Source organism: Biomphalaria glabrata, chromosome 10 (genome assembly GCF_947242115.1).
Source record: "Biomphalaria glabrata chromosome 10, xgBioGlab47.1, whole genome shotgun sequence".
Taxonomy (NCBI): Eukaryota; Metazoa; Mollusca; class Gastropoda; family Planorbidae; genus Biomphalaria; species Biomphalaria glabrata.
This window is the reverse complement of record NC_074720.1, coordinates 36,176,728-36,201,502: the sequence shown is the minus strand read 5'-3', so window position 1 is coordinate 36,201,502 and position 24,775 is coordinate 36,176,728. Positions and strand designations below refer to the sequence as shown.

General features: G+C 37.2%; 2 protein-coding genes across 3 annotated transcripts in view; one reads left to right on the top strand and one right to left on the bottom strand.

Annotated features, from left to right (window-relative positions):
- The window catches only part of LOC106066541 (glutamate receptor ionotropic, kainate 2-like), a 144,200-nt gene extending 140,946 nt beyond the window's left edge, over positions 1-3,254 (bottom strand). The window contains exons 1-2 of one of the 2 annotated variants that reach the window (XM_056043314.1): positions 3,031-3,254; positions 2,679-2,884 (exon numbers count right to left, since the gene is read on the bottom strand). The gene's annotated coding sequence lies outside the window, so the exon portion shown is untranslated. The remainder of the gene's footprint in view (positions 1-2,678; positions 2,885-3,030) is intronic. The other variant, XM_056043315.1, reaches the window with a different exon arrangement.
- Positions 3,255-3,359: 105 nt separating this feature from the next.
- The window catches only part of LOC106062446 (glutamate receptor 2-like), a 74,548-nt gene continuing 53,132 nt past the window's right edge, over positions 3,360-24,775 (top strand). Inside the window, exons 1-2 of the mRNA XM_056043313.1 lie at positions 3,360-3,783; positions 19,862-20,320. Of these exons, the coding sequence (XP_055899288.1) occupies positions 20,224-20,320 (97 nt within the window). The 5' untranslated portion in view covers positions 3,360-3,783; positions 19,862-20,223. The remainder of the gene's footprint in view (positions 3,784-19,861; positions 20,321-24,775) is intronic.

Genomic DNA, 24,775 nt, shown 5'->3' with positions numbered 1-24,775 from the left:
TTGTTGGTTTCGAGCTGCTCAAATCTGTCAAGAAATTCTTCTTTGATTTTTTTATAACTGTGATGAAGTAATTCGTGTCATAAGATGTGAACGAAGTGGTCGTCTCCTTTCCATTAGGACTAAAACAGAAAGATCTAAAAATTCCTTTATCCCACTTTCGGTCAGGGTGTTACAAGATCAGCAGTCGTCATCAAGAAGTACATAGAAGTCATATCATAAAGCGCTGGTTTAGTGTGTGAATGTTGTTCGAATTAGTCATCTATACTGTTATTGTACAGTAGTTACTCTGATGTTGTCAATTGTAGTCACACTGAATTTCCATTTGATTGGATCAATAAAATTATCTTATCTTAAAAGTTTCACTGATTTTATCGCGATACTGCTTTAGACAGACATTCAAAATGAAGTAATTGACCGCTCTGAATATCTTCTGCAAAAGGAATAAATTTGTCTTCAAAACAAACCAATTCTTCTACTAAAACATAGGATTGGTTTTCCTTTACTTGCAGTTTTAGATTCAGCTCATTGAATTTCGCTGTTATATCAATTATAAAGAAAAAGTTTTGCAACTATTTGTCGTTCTCTAATTCGGTGTGATAAATGCCTTTATCATTTAGAAATGTATTTATTTCGTTCAAGCACAAAGCTAAACGTTTCATCACCTTACCTTTGGAAAGTCATAGCATTTGTTTGGGAAGAAGGAGGTCGGATTATTGAGTCTCCATTTCGTTTAAGTGGTAGATGGCTTTTGACAAGATGCTGTTAACAGTCTTGATTACCAAATTCATGACCTCATCTATTTAGGTTGGAATCGTTTTGGGCACAAAGTATTTCTTGGTGCATTATTAAGTGAAACGTAAGAATTTCTTGGTTTATTTCGCTCCGACAAATCGTTGTTGCTCTTTTATTTTTTCCTGTCATATTCTGTCAGTTGCTTTTAAAATGATTTTATTTCAATTGATCTTATTGTCTTCAAGATATTTTTTGCACAGCATTTGCCCTATCGTCCCCGCTAGTTTGTCACGAAAGCGGTAGCAATCCTAGAAGTTCTTCTTTTAGACTTTGGGAAGACATATATCTGACAAAATGGGCTACTTGTGCCGTGTCTTTAAGTCGCAAGACTCATCTATAGCAAGTGATAAGGAAGAAAATAAAATATCTTCCACCTGCTAATATGTTATGTTTTAGCTATACTGTCTTGTACTGTTTCAGCGGATATTGGCAAATCTTTGATTTTTTTTCAATATTTCTGGGTTGTTTTTTTTTAAACATGAAACAGTTCCTTCAGATGCATGTAGGAAACAGTTTTTGACATACTCGTCATCGTAAATGGTTTTCCTTTTTGTGCCATTTCTAGTGGTGCCGCACAGCTTGCCAGAATAACATTACTTGTAAATTGCTTCTAACTTTGAGAAGATAATTCGCTTGTAACTCGTTTACAAACAAACTACATGGTAGGCTACTATAACAACAAACTATACGTCACAGTCAAAGCACGTGGTTAAGATGCCAATTCGTCTTGTGTCAAAGCGAATTAAAACCTTCATAGAAACATCCGACGACGACGTCATTCGAGAGCTTCCGGCGGACTGACAACAGTGACGACGCGTGTAATGGGGGAGGGGTGTGGTGAAAAGCGAGTACAAGTGGCTGAGAGAAAGAATCGGTGCCTAATCTTCGTTAAAAAAAGATTCAGAACTATTTTTAAAAATGTTTCGATACAATAAATAATATTTGTGTATGGAACTAAAGAGCCGCAGCTTCACACTCAAAGAGCCGCATGTGGCTCGCGAGCCGCAGGTTGCCGACCCCGGGCCTAAGAGACAACAAACAAGTATACACTAATTGTTGTCTTGTAGTTTGATCGCCTTGTTATTTCCCCATCGTTTCTACTGTGTATCCATCTAAGCAAGCTACAAACTAGTAAGTGTAAATTTAAAAATAAATAGATCTATGTGAGTCCATATACATTATCGTCAGAATTTTGCAATCAATCATTCAGTATTACCTACACTTTACCACGTCACATGCTTTACATTTGACATTATGACACTGCGACACTGTACTCTTTTCTTGTATTAGATACAACTGTAAATTTGAACGTAAACACGCCCCTTTATTTTTTTTCTTTACTCTCTGATGCCTATATCCGATCAGCTACATTTAAAACAAACTTATAATAATAATAAATTAATGTTAACAAACATAGTGTAGATTTGGGGCAGCCAAAAAACAGCTCTAAACACAAACGTTCAAACGGTGAACTATAACCTAAAGCTTTAAACAGGAAGCAAGACGAAGCAATTGGCTAATTAGTATGCTAGAGAGTCAACTTTACTATTGCAGGATTTATTTCTTAGAAATTAATTTTCTTAATGCTGATTTCTTCTTTTTTAATTAAAAAAAAAATGAAAATGTAAAAGAGAGAGGGAGAGAGAGAGAGAGAATATTAACTATTTCAAAAAGTCAGGAGTGGGTAGCTTTAATACTCTTTACAATGCTAGACCTTCCAGGACAGCAACTTTTTAAGGTCTCAAATTGGGAGTTAAATTTAAAGAATTGATGGAAAGTCTTATATCAGTGTTTTATTTTGGGTAATATACACATACATCCGTCCATTGAAAACATTTTTTTAAATATATTTATTTCAACCTACACACACTAATGAATTGTCTTACCTTAAGGAATGAACCGGAAGTCCCCTATCCTGTTCTTTTGAATATTCGAATTTTGTTTCACAATGTTTTCCAGATTCTTCTTTTTTTTTATACTTACAGGAAATTTTATGAAGAAAGTTTCGACCACATTAAAAAAAAATGTTTAACAAATTAGACTGTCCATAGAATGTCCAATTAATCCATAAAATTGAGTGATGATCGAAAAACTTAAAAACATTGAAACTAATTAAAATCTATCATGTTGAGCTATGAGGATTACGCTGACCAAAAAAAAAAAAAAAAGAGAGTAGATCTATGTACTGCTAGCTTTAGAGATTCTGACAGTATAAAAAACAGCAAAACCTTTCTTTACCTGTCATGTTTTGGAATAAGTTTTAACACTGCAGGAATACCAATTACCTGCAAGACACTGTTAGCAACAACGCCATAGCAAAACGCGGCGCAGATTTAAAAAGGCGAAAAAATAAATTATAGAAAAACCGCGAAAATTCATTGGAGTCGTCTGCTATTATGCTAATATTTCAATGTGTGACGACATTGAACGCAATTGTTTTCTACTCTGCCTTTTTCCACCCCCCTTCTTCCGCCCACCCTTTTCACTCACTGCAACGAGCGATAACTCTTTCTGCATCACCATTAGCCAGTAAGTAATGGATTCTCTTCTCCTGTGAGTTCACTCCTTGGATCTGTTCGTTTTACTACTACGTGGGGGGAGAGAGAAAGAGAGAGAGAAAAAAAAAAGTATTTAAAATACAATTTTTTTTTTGTAAATGTATGTTTTGGAGTGTATTTACATCTTGACTTTGTGAAGAAGATATTGTTGATGTGTGATCACTTCTATTTAATGAGGGTTGATGTTTCACTGTGTGTTGCTTTTCAAAAGTGTCCGGATGTCGGTCCCTTGTTGCTGTTCGCTTAGAATGTTTACGGATCATGTGGTTTCTCGTATCTAACCTCTGGAACTGTGGCATGAAGGCGCGTTGTTTCATCATCAGTGGGACCTATTCTCAATAGCTTCGTGTGTTTGGTATCACTGTTGAAATAGTGTCGACCTCAAATATAAAGGATAACCATGTTCTTTCATGCCAGTTTGTAGTACTCAAAGGTAAGTCGGAGCAATTTATTGAATAGAAGTGTATAAAGGAGAAATTCTGTATAGATGTGTGTCAGTTTATTATAGATATATATTGTATAAAGTAAAAGCTCCCTTTCCAGACCTTGCGATCTATAGGTCATCTGTTTCTATGGCCCACTGTTAACGAGGGTGTCATGTGGCCAGCACAACGACCAACCACCATTACGTTTCTCTAACTCATGTCAGGTACCCATTAGAGCTGGGTGGACTCAGAGGCGCCCAAAAGATTCCGAAGTTAAAAATCGCAGTCTTCACCGGGATTCGAACTAGGGACATCGGTTCGAAAGCAAGCGCTTTACCGCTCGGCCACCGCTCCTCCCATATATATTGTATACATGGATAAAAGCATACACTTTCCTTCTCCACTTATAGACAACACTCATGTGAAACTATGTGCCTAAATAAACTAACGTTGACGTACACTTGTGACGAACAGTGACGGCATGTGCTATTGAAATAATTAGCGAACTCGCTCTTTGAGGTTAGCAAGTGGGGCGACCGCCCCAGGGCCGCGCAGCAGAGGTTTGAGAGTCTTAATAGGGATGCTATTAAAGGAAAATTAGTCTATCATACTATTATGAGGGGCGCCACATATGAATCTACCACTTTAGTTGACGCTTCTGTAAGAGTGTGAATATAGGTTACTGACACAACCCAGTCAGACTGTCTAGAAACCAGGAGGACACGATGGCCTAGTGTGAAATCACTTGACTTCCGAAACGAAAGGTTCCCAAGTTCCAATTTAGACTAAGGGTGGGATAGGATTTCTGAATTCCATGACGTCTTGGGGGGGGGGGGGAGCTTGCTCACACGACATTTAGGTGTAATTGGTGTTAGTTAATATTTGAGCAATATATATAACAGTTGCTAATTGGTCGCACAAGCAGATGAAGCTGATATCAACCCACTCCGTCTGTCTGGTACACATTCTGTTCACGTTATTTCTCCCATTTTCTATTCTCGGATAAAGTTCACGCGATGCTCGATTATTTTTTTAATCCCTAACAAAACACGAATCAGACAAAAAAATTACCATTGAAATAATTAATTACTGGTAATTATAATACTTTTTTTTAAATGTATAAAAAGGGAAATAAATCGTATAGAATTGATATATATTGCTGTAAAACGTGCAGATCCTTCCATTATATAAAAGCTTTGTTGTTGTTTTTTAAAAGTATTTTAACTAGATATTTTGTTTGTTATATCTTCTGCTCCCGACATCATAAGGTATAAAAGAGACACCTCATTCTTAGAGTAGAGCTATGAACAATGTTAAAGTCAATGTTCATAATTATGTAAAACTACAGATATTCAAATGGAAAGGCTTTTACTTTTAATTCACTGTTGATTTAATAGACATTTCATTAAAAATATATATTTCAAACAATGTGAAGTTGGACTAAAGTATTTAAAAAAACAAGCAGAATATTAAAAATCTTTTTTAAAAAATATCTTAAGGGGAAGAACTCCGTCATTAAAACTATATCTACCAATAACGAACAAGCTATTTCCCTTAATTGTTGTCAAACAAAATAATTAATTGACTATTGACTATTTTTGTTTGTTGGTTCATGTTTTATTAGGTACAGTAAATATTTATTTAAAGTATCAACTTGATCGGAGAATGCGTGAGGGAGAAATAGAGTCAACAATCCTTTTAGGGGACCAAACCCAACAATTTAGCCATATCTGTGAATACTGAAATATGTGTTTCTCTTTTTGCTATTCAACAAAATAATGAACAACCAGTAATTAATTGTCCTATTTGTAACTTTTTAAATATAGATTCATGTCTTGTCGACGTCAATGAATAATTGTGCGAAGTTTCAGCTTGATCCGAGAATGGTTGTGGGAGAAATAACGTGTTCACACATCTTACCAGACAGACAGACAGACTGACATAGTGAGTTGATACAAGCTGTGTAAAAAGCACAGTTATGGATGTATAACCCGAGAGGTCAAGTTGAACTGTAACAAAATTGCCTTCTTACAAATGATGCGTAAAAAAACAAAGTGTGAGTTGGGAAGACAGGTGTACCTGCCTATAAATTAAAACATCAATTTTATTACATATTATAAAGTGGTCGTTATATATTTTTCTACAAATATCTTGTTTTTTTGTTTTATGATTTGTGCTGAAACCAAAAAAACAACAACAACATTATACATAATTTTTCAAATTATCAGAGCAGTGGTTCCCAGTGTATATACTAAACTTCCCACATTCTGAGTATTTAGCGTAACACATTGCTTATTTTTTTTTTTAGAGAGATACATCACGTGGTGGCCTGCTAGCTCATTATTCCAGTAGTTTGTGGAACACCTATTCAGGCCTCGGGGAACCATAGTGTTCCACGGAACACAGCTTCGGAGACATTAAATTAGAGAGTACACGTCTTTTGAGGCATTTTTGTTGACAACCTCGCAAACACGTGTTGAATTTATTTCTTTTTTAAATGTCGTCATTATCAATTTTGTTATATTTAGTAGATAACCGGTTAATGGGGTGTTCCGCTTATTTGAGCCACGCGGTTTATGTTTAATATTGATATAATTGGAACAACCACTTATTTAAACTTGAGCCAACTCTTTGTAACCCACAACATTGTGCAGTTGAACCAGCAGGGTGAATTTGGAGGCACTAGGTGAACCAGCAGGGTGAATTTGGAGACACTAGGTGAACCAGCAGGGTGAATTGGAGGCACTAGGTGAAGTGAATCTGATGGCCCCAAATGAAATTAAAAAAAAAAAGATGCATCGAAATATTAAAAATAAAATTACGCAATTTATTAATAACCTGTCAAGTTGAAATCTAAATCGACATATAATTGAAATTCATGTTTCGCAATTTCCGCAGAGAGAAAGTGCTCTTCTATGTTTGACATATAATCCAAGTTTGGCAACTATTTGTTTAGATTTGTGTCGTCCTGTACCAGGCCCCCACCAATGGACTGCCTAGTTTGCCAATGACTAAGTTACTAGGTCCCATAATGATTGCCTCCCTGGATTATTCAAACGATGCAGACTCGAAGTAAAATAGCAACACATGAAATGTGATCTATCATCTATATATTAAAATGTATACATCGATAACGATCTTTGTACATCTATGCACTTCTCTATGCGATTCTCTCTCCTTTCAGACCACCTTTCCAACCATTTCTCCAACCATCTTTCCAACCATCTTTCCAACCATCTCTCCAGCCATCTTTCCAACCATCTCTCCAACCATCTTTCCAACCACCTTTCAAACCATCTCTCCAACCATCTCTCCAACCATCATTCCAACCACCTTTCCAACCATCTCTCCAACCATCTCTCCAACCATCTTTCCAACCACCTTTCCAACCATCTCTCCAACCATCTTTCCAACCATCTTTCAAACCATCTCTCCAACCATCTCTCCAACCATCTCTCCAACCACCTTTCCAACCATCTCTCCAACCACCTTTCCAACCATCTCTCCAACCATCTCTCCAACCATCCCTCCAACCATCTTTCAAACCATCTCTCCAACCATCTCTCCAACCACCTTTCCAACCATCTCTCCAGCCATCTTTCCAACCATCTCTCCAACCATCTCTCCAGCCATCTTTCCAACCATCTCTCCAACCATCTCTCCAGCCATCTTTCCAACCATCTCTCCAACCATCTCTCCAGCCATCTTTCCAACCATCTCTCCAACCATCTCTCCAACCACCTTTCAAACCATCCTCTCCAACCATCTCTCCAACCATCTCTCCAACCATCTTTCAAACCATCTCTCCAACCATCTCTCCAACCACCTTTCCAACCATCTCTCCAGCCATCTTTCCAACCATCTCTCCAACCATCTCTCCAACCACCTTTCAAACCATCTCTCCAACCATCTCTCCAACCATCTTTCAAACCATCTCTCCAACCATCTCTCCAACCATCTTTCAAATTATCTCTCCAACCATCTCTCCAACCATCTTTCAAATTATCTCTCCAACCATCTCTCCAACCACCTTTCAAACCATCTCTCCAACCATCTCTCCAATCACCTTTCAAACCATCTCTCCAACCATCTCTCCAACCATCTCTCCAACCATCTCTCCAATCACCTTTCAAACCATCTCTCCAACCATCTCTCCAATCACCTTTCAAACCATCTCTCCAACCATCTCTCCAACCATCTCTCCAATCACCTTTCAAACCATCTCTCCAACCATCTCTCCAACCATCTCTCCAATCACCTTTCAAACCATCTCTCCAACCACCTATTCCACCAGCGCTCGAGTCTCTCCAAATTTAGGCTTAATTTAGTGTGTAAAGTCTTTCCTAAACTAAAGGTTTGCTCAATCAGAGGCATTGTAATTAAATGATGTCGCATTCATCTTTGTAAATAATAATTATACGGGGGATAACTCTCATTAGGATACTGCTATGTAGATTATATAAGAGAAAAAATTATAGAGAAAAAAATTGCGTCTAACTACACGTGTCATTCGTAGGTTTGACTTTTTTTTTTTCAAGATACTACAAAGGTGTAAAATAAAAAGTGTAAAGTAAAATGTGCGTTAGCCTTATGTAAATGAATGCAGAGGCGGCCTTTGGGGGGGGGGCGATTCGGGCAACCGTCCCAGACCCCTCGCCTTATAGGGCCCGTGATAGAGAAAATCGTTTGTCTATTTGTCACCGTCAGCTCAAATACTCGTGGCCCTGATATTATACTAGGCAGGGCCCCGCGAACTGCTTAAGCCGCCTCTGGTGGGTGATCTTGAAGTAGTCAAGACATGATTTCTAACAGGACATTGCCCAAATGAAGCATACTTCGCCAGCTAGGATCCGTGAAAGCTTTTAACCCAGATGTTGAAACTGCTAGGAAGATTCAAAAACAGTTGAACACATCCTCAGAGTTCTAAACCGCTTGATTGTCAAAAGAGTTGAGACGAAGGCTCTCCGAGCTCTAGGCGTGTAAGTCTGCTTGAACAAATCGCTCTGTCTGGAAGAGGTCCAAGTCAATGCCTGTGTAAGACATTACTATTTCCGATATAAAGGGCACTCCGGGTGCATGTACTAGAATACATATCCGAAGGCCGAGCACACCTGGAACCCCCGCCATTTTCCTTTGTTGTACCAAGCTAACCGTGCAGGACTCGCCATTAGTGTAACGGTCCCTTGAGGAACGGCGCATGGATTATTGACAGGGACGTGGAAGCTCTCTTTCAACTCTGCACCGTGCAATGGCAAAGCTCTCGCATTCTCATGGACACTACCACAGGAGTTTTGTCTTGCTATTCATTTAGAATTTAAACTAATCACTTCCTCTAGTGATTGTTTCCGCCCGTGCGCCACGCTGAGGCAGAATAGCGTACCCGGGTGGGTTCTAAACCAGGAACGTAACAAGTTTCGATAGTTTGACAGGTCAGGAGAAGCGGGCGACTCGCCCTGCACTAAGATTGACAGACACTTGGAACTTGTTGAAAGCGAGTCTCAGTTGGTAGCCTTTTGCAAGGAAGCTATGTCTAGTCTCAGTTGGTAGCCTTTTGCAAGGAAGCTATGTCTAGTCTCAGTTGGTAGCCTTTTGCAAGGAAGCTATGTCTAGTCTCAGTTGGTAGCCTTTTGCAAGGAAGCTATGTCTAGTCTCAGTTGGTAGCCTTTTGCAAGGAAGCTATGTCTAGTCTCAGTTGGTAGCCTTTTGCAAGGAAGCTATGTCTAGTCTCAGTTGGTAGCCTTTTGCAAGGAAGCTATGTCTAGTCTCAGTTGGTAGCCTTTTGCAAGGAAGCTTTGTCTAGTTTCAGTATTAGTCTTAAGACTGAAAAATGTAATCACCAAGACAGTTTGTCAAAAAAATAATTACTTAATGGTAATTGATACAAATAATTAGGAAATAGTAATTGATCCATTGATACTGGTGATTTAAGACAAGCAAGCAAAAGAAATGTAGTTTCTTTTATTGTTAAGCCAACACAGAGAATGAGACTTCATTCAGTCTTTTAAATCGACCAAGTCTGCTCACGTCTGCTATAATGACTATGACAGGCGTACTCACGATTATCTCCTGTGTAAATCTTTCCCCCTCTTCCCATTGCAAACTTCCCACCCATAGCGTTGATCACTAATACAACGCCTCAAACCAAGCAGACACAGAGACAGCACACCGACTTGGTGTGTTGGCGTTAATTCTTTTCATCTTTAATTAGCTTTCTGACCTTTTTTTTTTTTTAAAAAAAAAAATTATTGATATCTTTTGTCTAGGGTTTCGAGTTGACGTTTTGTTTTAGACTATTAATTTTGTATTTAAAATGTAGTTTTGGAAAGATCAATAAAATTATACCAAGTAATGAAAAAATAATAATTTGACTACTAATGTGATTGGTCGAAATATATGTCCATCTATAAATTGTTTATTTATATAGTCCTTTAGTATGGATTCTTATTTCCACTCATCGGATGTAGATATATAGAAAACTAACTGTATACAGACACACACACATATACTATATATATATATATTAGCGGGTCATAATTTGAGTATCACTGATATAGTCACTGATATAGTGCATTAGAAACAAATAAACAAAATAATAATGTTATAAGTAAAGCGAATGTGAATGTATAAACAGTATGAATGGAGCTATTAAAATAGCTAATTGACCTTAATCCATTTTTTTAAATAAAAATATTTGCTTGTAGACCTATATATATTTAAATCAAGATCTCGAGTCTAGTCAAGATACTATTATAATAGATGTAGATCTATATACTATAAGAGTATATTCAAGGGCTTAATAGGCTTATTAATTAGTGTATGTTAGTATATTTAATATCTCAATATAGTCCCTCTTTATAGCTTTTATAAACTTGACCAAGGCGTTTGACCTTGTCAGCAGAACCGGCTTGTTTTCCGTATTAGAGAGAATCAGCTGCCCAAACAAGCTACGGAAACTAGTGTCAGCTTTTCATGAAAATATGCAGGGCATCGTACAGTTTGACAGTTCCTCCTCTAGGCCATTCTCCATCTAGAGCGGAGTAAAACAAGGATGTGTTCTGGCTCCAACACTATTCCGCATCTTCTTTTCAGTTGTACTCAGCAGCGCTTTAAAATCCCTGGAAGATGGAGTATATATCCACAGTAGATCCGATGGAAAGCTATTTAACCTGGCTCGCCTTAAAGCCAAAACAAAGAGACGGCGTATCTTGATTAGAGAACTGCTGTTTGCAGACCATGCCGCACTAATATCTCATTCACAAGAAGGATTACAGAGACTTGTGAATGCTCTGGCAGCTGCTTGTCAAGAGTTTAGCCTTACAATGAGCTTCCCCAAGACTGAAATCCTGGCACAAGATGTCGCAGAAATACCAGTGATACGTATTGGAAATCACACACTTACAGTGGTGCAGTAATTCATATATTTGGGAACAACAATAGCCAGCAACCTAGATTTAGACACTGAGCTGACAAAAAGAATAGGAAATGCTTCTGCAGCAATGGCAAAATTCTCCAAGAGCGTGTGGAAAAATACCAAATGGACTTCGGCAACAAAAATCCTGGTCTACGATGCCTGCGTTCTGAGCACACTTCTTTATGGCAGTGAGAGCTGGGTCAGCACACATGCGTCAAGAACACCGATTAAATAGCTTCCACCTACGCTGCCTGCGACGCATAATGTGCATCTCCTGGAGGGATCATGTCACCAACCAGGAAGTTACATACACATCATCTATGCTCTCCTTCAACAGAGAAGACTACGCTGGCTAAGTCATGTCACTCGCATGCCAGAATGGAAGAATCCCTAAAGACATCTTATACGCTGAGCTTGCAGAGAGAGTCCGAAGGGCCGCCCAAGACTAACCTACAGAGATGTCTGCAAGCGAGACATGAGAACCACGGGCACCGACCAAAGTATGTGGGAGGAGATAGACCAAGACCGGAAAGCATGGAGACAGACTGTACGTGCTGGTACGACAGAATGCAAAACAAATGAAGCTGCTTCTGCCAAGAGAGAGAAAAAGAAATCTGCCCTGTCAGCTAGCCCTAGGACAGATGAACATGCATGCACAAACTGTGGCAATCTCTTCCGCTCCAGAATTGGCTTGATCAGTCACTCCAGATCCTGCCCCATCTCAAGACGTAACCAAAGCCAATGACTCATCTGGGATCATCCATTGTCTTCCGAAACTATTAAATGTATGTCGACGCGGCTTAAGTCACATTTCGCAGCTATAACTAGACTAGAACTCGTATGAATTTACACGTTTTATTTAAGATTACAAGACCTAGGCCAATGGTATGATCATGAATAGTAGGACTTTTGTTACCGGGTAATGGTGTACTATTTTGTTCTTATCCGATTCATTTCTTAATGTGATACACTTGTTTACATAATAAATAAATCTGCACCCCTAAGCTGTTGGAAGATAAGTTATTGACTTAATAATTAAAATTGTGTTCAAATTATCAATACTATTTCTATCACTATTGTAAATATATCTAGATCTGTGCTCTATTTAGTCTTATTTAGACTGTCAAGTGTAGGCCCCTATAAGAAGGATTTGTCAAAACTGTGCGCTATAAAAGTAGTTTGTTATTTGTGTAACTTATAACTAAAACGAAGTTCCTTTCAAAATTCTTTTTTAAACACAACATTTGAACCAGTTCTCTATTCAATGAGTTAGTTATTAATGGAAAATATATTTTATAATGATCCATTGATACTTTTACCATTGTGACCTTAGATGCAAATTTTTTGTACCAAAGCGCGAATCTATGAATTAAGCTTGAGTTATTAATGAAAAAGTTCATGACCTTTTAAAAAATTCTATCTCCCCTGAAGTTTTTCATTGAAAAGTGATGTAATTTTCTGAAAAATCTGCTTGCATATATAATTTAAAAAATTAGATGGTTAACTTTCGGAAAAGAAACTTTCAATAATATCATAATCATAATCATAAAAATATCATGATGTCCGATTTTCATTTTCTCTTCTAGTTTCTGAGATCTAAACGGGACTGACGGACAGACGGACAGACTTGTCTTATATAGCTAAAAGCGTATTTTCCCCTTTCGGGGGCCGCTAATAAAAATAGTTGTTAATTATCGTAGTTTTGATGTAGACATCCAATCTAAAGGAATAATTCACACATGTAAATCATTTAACAAACAAACATTTAAAATACGCTTTTTGAATCAGAAAACTGGTACTTCGCTTCTGACTATTACAGGAAGTAACACGAAAAACATAAAAAAAAATTACCTAAAATTAAAAAATCTAATATTACGAGTAATTTTATCAATTAGTTTGGATTAGTCATGGGATTAATTTTGGAATAAATCTACACTAACAATAATAAATATGTGCGATTAGAAATATTTTTACCAATGACTTTTGTTTTAGCGCAAATTCATGTTTTTGGCCATGTTCCTATCACTTGTCTGGACCCAGTTGGGAATAAGGGAGGGGGGAGAAGGGGTATCATCGCATTAAAAAAATAGTTCTTGTTCAGGGAATAAGCCTCCTTAAGGGAACTAATTCAATTTATACCACAACATCTGTTAAGTACTATTTATTTCCCTTATTCGTAATCGATACCAAACAAAATAATTAATCACAAATTGTTAATTAACCAATTGTTCGTTTTTTGTTTTTCTTTTGAATTGATTCTGTTTCGTCAGGTACAAGAAATGACTGGGAAATTTAAACTTGATTTGAGATTGGGTGTGGGAGAAATAATGTGTAAAAATGATATAAGCCTTGTATAGAAAAAAATAACATAGGATGAAATCACGTGATTTCGTTGCTAGACAACTGACGCCTTGTTTTATCATTAACTTTACAAGATCAATTACATAAATCATAAAAAAAGTGCAACAGTGAAATTTACGCCAAATAAAATTTTATTTCACCTTTAGATTTAAAAAAAAAAAATAAGCATGGTGAAAGTGCAAAGCAATCGAGCCGAAATAGAAACCACAAAAATGTAAATCTCCATTAACGACAAGATAAAAGTAAACGAAAAAAGGACTTTTATCCGACAATAAATACCTATGAAGTTAGCTCCCTTCATTCGTGTTCTTTAATCATATGGATGTATAGAGCATGAGCGACAACTGCTAATGCACTAATTCAATCACATAATTTCATTATGGCGTCACATGTGTACGCCCCCTTATCTCTTCCTAACCCAGATATGCCAACATGCTTCATTTTTGCTGTTTTTTTTTTTTTAGTGCAAACTTCTGTCTAATATCAGTTGGTAGTCGTATCTTCTTTTAACCCGATCGTAACTTATCTCAAAGGTGAATGTCTGTTCCTTTATTCTCAACATAGAATTAATACTTTGTGCTTGAGCTGTACAGAAGGACACTACAAGATGTTAAAGAAAGACTTATGATACAACCTTAATATCATTAAGACATATTAGAATTAATTGGTGGCTTCATTTACATACATTATAATGTTGCATTCAATTAACTTGATGAGTGAATAGAATTGGTCTGATCTAGTGTGTGTGTGGTGGGGGGATAGGTATATGTGAAGTGGACTGAATATATTCATATATAAATAAAACGAATTGAAAAGTTTGAAGAGGCCAACACAATTGAAGCTCTAAAATTGAAACTGATGTTTACTTGCAGACGTCATGAAGTTGCCAGATTTCTGTGCGGCGTGTTGCCAACGATTCTTTTGTTGTTTGCCTGACTAGAGATGTAAACTTCTAATTTTATATATACACTATATTGTATTGCAAATAATTTTAAGCAACTTAATTCATTACGTTTTGTTTGTTATTGATTATTTGGACAGAGAAAGTGCACAAGAAAAGAAAGACAAAGAAAATTAAAGCAAAGCTATGTTCTTGCATAATTGTGTTTAGACATTGAAACATTGCAACTAGACATTGAAACATTGCAACTAGACATTGAAACATTGCAAATAGACATTGAAACATTGCAACTAGACATTGAAACATTGCAACTAGACATTGAAACATTGCAACTAGACATTGAACAAATTCAATGCTGAGAACATTAACCGTTTAAGTTGGTTTCAGTAAAACGTTAAAAAATCCAAACCTAAAACAAACAAAACAAAAAAAAACAAAGGTAAACAATCATGTTATTGACATGGGAGTGATTTTTTGGCTTTTTAAAATAAAATATTAAATTATTGTATGTGAGTGTTAGGAGGATACAAATATTTTCGTTCAAATGGAGGTGAATGTGTCATACAAGTTCTAAGATCAAATATGTCTACTATTGTGATGGCTGCCTGGTCTTGTGGTATACGTTTTGCACTGTAGTCTCCGTGGTCCAGGGTCAAAACCCTGCCCGCCTCCATCCCCTTTCCAGCCCTGCGGGAGGTTTGCTCTCGGATGTAATAACCTAGAAATAGAATAATTAAGAGAAAATGCGCGAAATATATTAAACAAAAAAATATAAATAAAAATAAAAAGCACAAGTGAAGCCTACAGCTGACGCAAGCCCATTCCTCTCAAAGTAGTTCTATGGCACTGCTAAAAACTTGTTAAAATTGTTTTTCGAAGCTTCCTGAAAAAAAAAAACACGTTTATTCATCAATGTGGGGTAGGTGGTTGAGAGACCAAACCCACTTTGCTTTGGCTTGGCTAAATAACAAAAGGAGGGAGGATGGTCGAGTTCATACCCCGACTCGAACAAAGTTTTGTTTCATGAGTGCCTAAAGCAGCGGTTCTCAACATTTTATGCTTGCCGACCCCTTTTTACTATCCTCCACTCTGCAGCGACCCCCCTCCACCCACACTCACATTCAGCAATAGAAGAGTAGACAATATACAATCCATATTTTCTGATGGTCTTAGGCGACCCTTGGCAAATCGTCAATCGCGAACCACAGGTTGAGAACACCTTGCCTAAAGGCATCTTGAAAACCTTCTTCCAGATAACTCTTCTCCCAGTGGTTTTGTAGATTAGACCAGAGCGCACTGAGCTCGCTATAAGCTTGGTATTTGCACTATATATAAGCAATTTTTAAAAATGTATTTAAATTATTGCAGCTGTTTAAGTTCAAGGAGTCATTGCCGTCTGAAACATATTTTTCTTTCATTTTTTTTTAAAGAAATGCTTAAATAAGCACCCCGCTCCCTATTTTAATCGCCTTCCCGTGTCCATTAGATGGGGTAAAGAATGCTGGCAAGGTCTGAGATCATTGTGAAAATGGATTGAATGAAAGACAAGACGTTGCACAAGTTTCGAGAATGTTCTCTCCAAATGCCAGATAGGTGCTGATTGACGCGATACTGAAATGGCTACCTAGCTGCAATATAGAAGGAGAGAGTGATAGAGAGAGAGAGAGAGAGAGAATGGATGAAATAGCGTGTTCGAAATTTGTATCAGACTTACAGACAGAATGTGTTGATATAAGCTTTGTAATCTTTAAAAAAAACAAGGTTACAAATTTTACAAAGACAGTATTTGTGGAAACACAAACTCGAAATTGGCCACCTGAAGTGGGTCGACTCAGGCAGGTAAAAGGCAGGTTTCAATATTTTCAGAAAGATAATCAGAATGAAATTATATCAAAGGCAAATGACAGAGAAGAATGAAGAAAGAAGTTTGACAGCAGACCGAGAGATAAGTGAAAGTGAAGGAGAAGTTTACTGTGAACCTGGCCTAACTGATGTCATATACAGATTTTCTAATTGATCTAATTGTTTTGTAAAGGGTCAATCACTTATTCAAAGTCTCAAGAAACAAATTTCCTTAGATTAATAATTCCTTAGTAACGTGTGGTATAGTGCTTACATGGCAATGAAGTGTTTTTTTACAAAAAGTCTAAAACCTTTAGCATAAATGTGTTAATGAATGTATGTGACCTTTGCTAACTAGCCTCCCGTGTTTATTAATATTAATATTGAATAGTTGTAAAAATGGTGTATTTTTATGAAAAAACTGCTTGCATAGTTGATTTTAAAAATTAAATTTTTCGCTTGACGAAAAGAAAATAGTAGCCGTTGCATCAGAACTTTGAAAGGTCTAAAATATCATGATATCGCATTTAAATATCTTTTCTAGTTTTCGAGACCTAAACGGGACGGACGGACGGATAGAAAGACAGACCACACAAAACTATTAGCTTCTTTCCCCTTTCGGGGGTCGCTAAAATCATTTTAAAAAGAATGCTTATCGGAAGGAAAGTGCTCCGTATATACAACTATATCTATCAATAATATAGACGTTATTTCCGTATTCGATATCAAACATAATAATTAATTATCAATAATTAATTGACTAATTGGTTATTTTGTTATAATTCGCTAGTGTTTTGTAAGGGACTATAAATAAATAATTGTTTACACTTGATCTGAGAATGGGTGTAAAAGAGATAACGTGTTCAATTACCAACGTAACGAAATCCTATAAATTTAGCCGTATCTTTCAATATTGAAGGATTAATTTCCCTTGTTGGGATCAAACAAAAGAATGAAGTCTTGCCTACCAATGTATAATTGTGCAAAATTTCAATAGCAAAGAAAAACATTATTATCAAGTTGTTTTTTCTCTCAAAATGTTATTTAAAGAAATATGCGAATTATTTTCATACAAGCAATCAACAATAAAATTTGCTCCAATATTATGGCTGATTGCTTTCTGCTTGATTTAATGGCTTACATTTGACATTTTCTTGAAACTGCACCAGTAGAAATGTGTATAGTTTGAATGGAGCTGCTACCTATTTCGTATTGGTAGCAGGCCAAAGAATTAGGTAATAAAATTGGTTTTAGCTCTTTTGAATATTTCATTTTTATTACAAAGAAATGAAACAGAAGACACAACAATCAAGGGGCGTCCTGACTGTTTATTGGATGTAAACCAATTGAAGTTCTTCCTTAGATATCTATAGAAAAAAATCATGATGCACAAAAACACTCTAAGACAAAGACAAAAAATTTGGTTAAATAGGATTCTGTCTCACACAAGACAAAACATAAAACGGTTTTGTCTGGCGACTGGCAGGTCGAACATCTATTGTTATGAATGTTTAGTTCAAATAGAACGAATTGCCAATTAGCTGTAGGTCTAATCATCAGCACAGTTATATAAAGACGAACTCCCAGAAAAAACACCTGCGCATATCTAGGAAGTCGATTTATACCATTGTCCTGTTGGCTCATATTTCTCACGACTATGGCCAAACTTCGGCTCACGGCGACCCTCTGCGGGGGTAGAAGAGGAAACCTTAGTGTTCCCCGAGGCCTGAATAGGTGTTCCACGAACTACTGGAATAATTTAACTCTTAGGCCAACAGGCCCTCCACGTGAATTAACCTCTCTAAAAAAAAATAAGCAAAGTGTTCCGCAAAATACTTAGAATGTACAAAGTGTCCCGTAAAGGAAAAAGTTTGGGAAACATTGGTCTAGAGATATTATTCGGACTCAATGTTTCTGATTCATTTTTATTGGACTACAATGTTCAAAGAAACAAAAAAAGTGGCTCCAAAGAGCGAAGACAGAGAGAGAATGACCGTTAAATTTCATTGCAAAAATACACTAATTACAGGCTTAAAAACATGTTAGGTTGATCGTTAAAATGTGGCCCATTTATTACAATTCAAAAGAATGGAGTGTTCCGGACATAATTATCAGGGAACAAATCAACGGGCGGAGCCTTTGTGTACATCTAGTATATATGTATTAAATGTAATACATATATATCATGTATAACTTGTACAATGTCGTTTCTAAATAGAGTGTAATGACGCTAATACTTGTAAAAGTTTGTACCCACTTTGGAATGCTCATTATTATAAATACACTATTTAGATCTATATATTAACTTGTACAGATACAATATTTTATTTTTGCGAAGTCTGCCAGAAAGTCGGAAAGATGTTGATAGTAAAATAACAATTTCCGCTTGATTCAGTAATGAAAGATGGTTGCCTGGTCGTGCGGTGTGCGCATTGGACTGTCGTCTCGCGGGGTCACATCCTAGCCCTGCTTGCCGCCAGCCCTGAGGGAACATCCGAAATATGTTCGACAAAAAACGGAACTCTTCTTTCTTCTAGTAACACATCACCGTAGCAGACGTCATAAACAGCATCACATTATCAACTCCCTTGCTAGGGGAAATAATTCCAAATAGGGACACCACTCACAGAGACACAATGTCAAAACCACAGTGCTAAAAAAAACTGCACTAAAGTTATTGAATGACTTTTAAAATCTAAAAGCTATCTGCATTCTGAACATCGGATATACACAAAAGCTTGTTATTGAAGGATTAGCCTCCTATATACGAGAATTTGCAATAATTTTTTTTTAATGTACGTAAAAATTAGATTGCATTTTACAATGCAGTTATATTTACTTCTTCTAAACACTGAAGCACTTGTAGACATTGTCTTTGATTCCGATGATTAAGGATGAGTGCAGTATTTCAGATCAACACGTAGTCCCAGTTAAGACCTGCATATTATGCCCCATCTAATGCAAACAAAGCCATTGTCCGCAACGGAGGAGGGGGGTTGGGCTCAACAAACAATAAGTATGTATTTTAAAGTATCTTTTTAACGGTGTCAATTATCTTTTATATGCCATTTATAGACATTTTCAGGTATATTTTTTCTTTTATTGTTCCTCTTTCAGACCCTGCCATCCATGGGGCAGATGATGTCAAGGTCATCAGTTTCTGTGGCCCACGGTTAACGAGGGTCTCATTTGGCCAGCACAACGCCTTTACTTTTCGCCAATTAATGTCACAAACCCATTAGAGCTTGGTGACCGTCTAAAGGTTCAGAAATAAAAACAAATCCTATCTTCACAGGATTCAAACCCGGGACCATCTAGTTCGGAAGCTAAGCTCTTTACCACTCAGCAACCGCATCCTCCATGCTTGATCTTACCAATTCTGTTTTTAGCTGAGATCTTTAGTGTCGAACCTTTTTTTTTTTTTTTCTACTATGTTAAGGTATTACTACACTGTAAGAATGATGTTTCTACATAGATGGCGCTCTGCCTTATTCTGCTAAGCAAAAATGTCAAGAATAAACAAAAACGTTTGGAAGTTTATGTAGTAAAGCGTGTTTATTTATTCTTGCAGATCATCTTGAGAAGACATCCTCCCCCTCCCCGAGACAGCTCATCGTTTGTTATCTGCTGCTGTTTATTGAAGGCTCAACATCCAATCAACATTGTTAGAAGACGCTCTCATGACGTTGTGTTGATGCTGTTTGTTGTTGCGACTAATGAGTCGTGCACTCTGTCCCAAAACGCTAGCAAGGCTAAGACAACACTGTCTGGAAAAGTCGGAGGGGGCAACAGAAAGTAGAAAGGAAAAAGCAAAAAGGCAGCCGGTGCATAAAAAAGGGGTCAGAGGTTGACGTCTGCTGCCAGTGTTTTGTACTTGGGAGTTATCTCGCTTGCCATACGCAGACTGCTGACTAATTGTCCTAAGACCCTACAATGGACAAGTTGCTATTAATTTCCTTGGTGGCTTTAGGATGGACAGAGGCCAGGTGTCCGCACAGCTTGTCCGGGAAGAAATACCCCCTGACCATTGGTAAGTACTGGTTTATTTGGAAGTACCTGCAAAGTGGGAGAGAAAGTGAGAGGCAGAGAGTAAAAAAAAACGGAATAGAGTGAAAGAGCAAGAAAGATAAAGAGAGAGAGAAAGAGAGAGAGGGAGAGAAGGAATAGAAAAAGAGCGAAGAACAGATGGTTAAACAAATCATTACACCAGTCATTCCCAAACTTCGGCCCGCGGGTCCTATCCGACCCATGCTGCTATTAAATGAAACGCCAATGCGTTTTATTAACAAGATAATATCTACGATGCCATCAGCAGAAAAATCACATTGCATATATTAATATTGTAGGTCTAGATTTTCTCTTATTATTTACTTGTAAACGCAAAACTTTCTTTGACTTGAAAGTCATGGCGGGATAGAGTCGTACATCTAGGTCAATATCAACAATTACATCATCAGGTTCTATTCATAATTATTCACTCAAATTATATCAGTAGAAATTTTAATTAAAGAAAGAGAAAAACATACACATGTCTACTATCCGATGGAAGGCATTACCGCTTCGTTTAAAAGTAATCAAATTACCCCTTTCAGACCTTGCAAACTATAGGGCAGATGATGTTCGGTTACGAGGGTGTTATGTGGTCAGTACAACAATCAACTGCCTTTACTGTCCCCAACGAATATCAGGGACCCATTGGAGTAGGCTGGACTCTAAATCGTCCGAAAAAATCCTAGATCCATAGGTTCGAAAGCCAAGAGGTTTTGCACTCAGCCATCACGCCAACGCCAACCAACTCTTCATCTACGTACATAGTTTTTCTTAGAATGCTAACTAGGGTGTGGTGTTATCAGCACAACTAGCTTTTTCTTATCTCAACAAACATCTGACATCCATTAAAACTGGGCGGTTTCAGAACGCCGCGAAAGAGAACTTTGAAAATCAGAGCTTTGTCAGAGTCTGAACTCGATACGAGCGATTAGTAAGCCAAGTGAGTGAGAGAATATAAGTCACAGGGAGTAAAGAGAGGGAGAGAGACACAGAGAGAAACAGAGACAGAGACAGAGAGAGAGACAGACAAAGAGACAGAGAGAGACAGACAAAGAGACAGAGCGAGACAGAGAGAGAGACAGAAAGGCAGAGAGAGACAGAAAGAGACAGAGAGACAGAAAAGACAGAGAGAGACAGAGAGAGACAGAGAGAGAGACAGACAGGGAGAGAGAGACAGAGAGAGACAGAGAGAGACAGAGAGAGAGACAGAAAAGACAGAGAGAGACAGAGAGAGAGAGACAGAGAGACAGACAGAGAGACAGAGAGAGACAGAGAGAGATAGATAGATAGTGAGACAGAGAGAGACAGAGAGACAGAGAGAAAGACAGAGAGAGACAGAGAGAGAGAGACAGACAGAGACAGGCAGAGAGACAAAGAGAGACAGAGAGAAAGACAGAGAGAGACAGAGAGAGATAGACCGAGAGAGATAGAGAGAGAGATAGAGAGACAGAAAGGGAGACACAGAGAGAAAGAGAGGGAGAGAGAGAGACAGGGAGAAATAAGCGATACAATTGGCCACTTGGGCGGGGAGTGAAAAAAAAACTAATTTAATTAAAAAAAAATTAAATGCCGGATATGACATTTCCAGCCTATTTAGACTATAGAATCAAGCCACCTTTTGCTATCTCGTAAAACAACTGAGTTGTTTAGAGCACAACATTTAATTTTACAATTTTAGTTGTTGTTTTTTTTTGCCACAAAGCGCAAGTGCTAAAAGCCTAAAAAATAAATCTCATTATTGAGAATACTATCAAAATAATAGTAACAATAATAGTAATAAATGATAATTCTAAAAATCCTCAACAATACCCCAACCATCAGATGACACACTAGACACTCTATACCAGTGATTGGCAAACTACGGCCCGCGGGTCATGCCTGGCCTAAGTAGAAGCTTCTTCTTCCCCGCCACATTTTTGTAATACATAATTTAAAAAAAAAAAACAACTTTATCCACAATGAAACAATACAAACTTTAAATATAAATTGAAATATTGAAGAAATATTGCGACAAACAAGTTGGTCTCATTTTCAACGAAACCATGGTCGTTCCTAAGGAATATACCCCGAAACTTAGCTTCCAAACACATAGCACTATTTATGTAAACAAATAACACTATTTATGTAAATTAATAACACTATTTATGTTTCCATGACTTATGACGAAAGGAAACAGACATCTGAAGAATTTATTCACAAATGTTTACTTGCTCAGAAAGCTGCTGAAAGTTCCTTTGTTCTGTAGTGCTAAATGCACTGAAACATGTTTTGATGGCGACCTAGTTAATTACACAATATGTGATTTAAATATGTCAAGTTCTATATCCTTTTAAGAAAAATGAATTTTAAATTGTTAGTTAATCCCAGAAAAACTATAACTTCCCATTCTCAAAGATAACTAACTGTAAGTTCTGCTAATTACTTTGGACGATTTACTGATATGAATGTTACCGCACAATTGTTATTAATTTAAAGAAGAATTTTATGCTAATAAGGAGTAAGCATGCATGCTTTCCTCAAAGGGAAGAGAGAAAAGGATAGAAATTTTTAAAATGAATTTGTGGAATATTTAAGAATTTTGAAGATACCTGTGTCAAGAATGGGACAAATGGAGCTCAAATTATGATAAGGAAAAATGTAAAATCCAATACCATGATATGTACGAGAACAATGTTGTTCTGCAAGAGACTTATGAAATTCCTGTTCTCTAAATGTATTAATAACTGGTTCAGAGACTTTGTACAATGTTTTTATATATTTATGAGCAGCTATGAAAAATCTCCGTTTACTAATAAAAATAACTGCGCCCCCATTTGAACCAAATTATGAGGAACTGTTTTCAAACACTCGCAGCTTCAATTCATACATACCAGTAGCTAAATTTCGATAGCCTTACATTTCTGCGTGTTTGGTTTATATAAAGTTTTGATGCTGCCCGACTAGTTATGGGAGATTTCAATCATCTTTCGTTAGCTCAACACTTGCCAACATATACTTAATATGTTAATAGTCCTACACGGCACGATACAACCTTGGACATGTGTTATAGCAACATAAAAATCTCGATCGTTATTTCCACTCGGAGAGTCGGACCACACAATGATCCATCTTACACCCACGTACAAACCGGTTTTAAAAACAACAAAACCCGAAGTACAGTCCATCCAGTCATATTTTGGCCCGCCAAATTTTGACCCGGTCCTAGACGCGTTTATCCAGCACTGAAAATATTATTGGAGCATCTAACTGCACTCCGAGCCACCAACACAACAGAACTAAATATAATAATAATCACAATATATCTCCTCCTTCGTGATCGAAGATGAGCACATTTCTCATATCTTATGAACTCGAAGATGGCTGTAAAGTCCAATCCTTGCTTTCCTTCAGTTGCAGATAGGCCTGTTACTTCTCTCAGCTTTTTGTTGGTTCGGCGCTCTTTCACGCTGACCACTCTTCTTGCTTCAAATCTCGAGACTCAGAGACTCACAGCTAGACGCCTTGAGGAGCGATCAAGGGCTAGTGCTTCCCAGCCGTGAATGTCAATAGCACACTCCTTGAAGGAGCTCGTAAGGGTGTCTTTATAGCTCTTGTATCACAATAATGTGATAATGAAAATTAGAATTGAAACAATAATATTACTCTTACTCTATAACACCTCTCCTCTCTGGACCCCTCCCCCTCATTTTTTTTTGTTTACTACCTCGCACAACTTGTTTCTTTCCAATACTGTTGAATAAAGTCAGTGAAAGATAAATGAAGATAGTTTCCGTTTATGGAATACAGCAAGCAACAAATGCCACATACTGTTTTCGCTACGCAGGCGCTTCATCATAATTATAAAGTTTTATATAAAAGTTATTCATGTTATCATAATACTTGTATAATTACCGCATTGTATCATTGCCACTTTGTATCATCGTTATATTGTATCAATGTCCCATTGTATTACTGACACATAGTATCATAGTTATACACTTATCCCCTTTCTTATCAAATATCAATTATCCCCACCACATTCAAATCACTCTTAGGTTAGGTGGTTCTATCTGTTTCATCTTATGTACCTCGCCCCTCAAGCGACCACACCAGGAACCTGACCTTTACTCATTGTTTAGTATTCATCCATGTAGAAGCCAAAAAAGCTCATCTGCTTATCATTGGCATTAACTCTCTCCCGCCTGATCTTTCTGAATAAAGAAAAGCAAAGGATTAAACTCTTACAAAACGTATGTACCTCAGAATTTCGAAGCTCCAACCTCTTAGAAATTAGTTAAAACCCAGTACGCAAGTAGATGAACCTTAGCCAATATTATCTCCCTTCTGTTATATTAACCCATTGACAGCTGTTGATCCCTGTTGTATTAACCCATTGACATTTACAGTGATGTTAGTAAGAGGAAGGGATAGAAGTAGATTCGTAGCTACAAAAAAA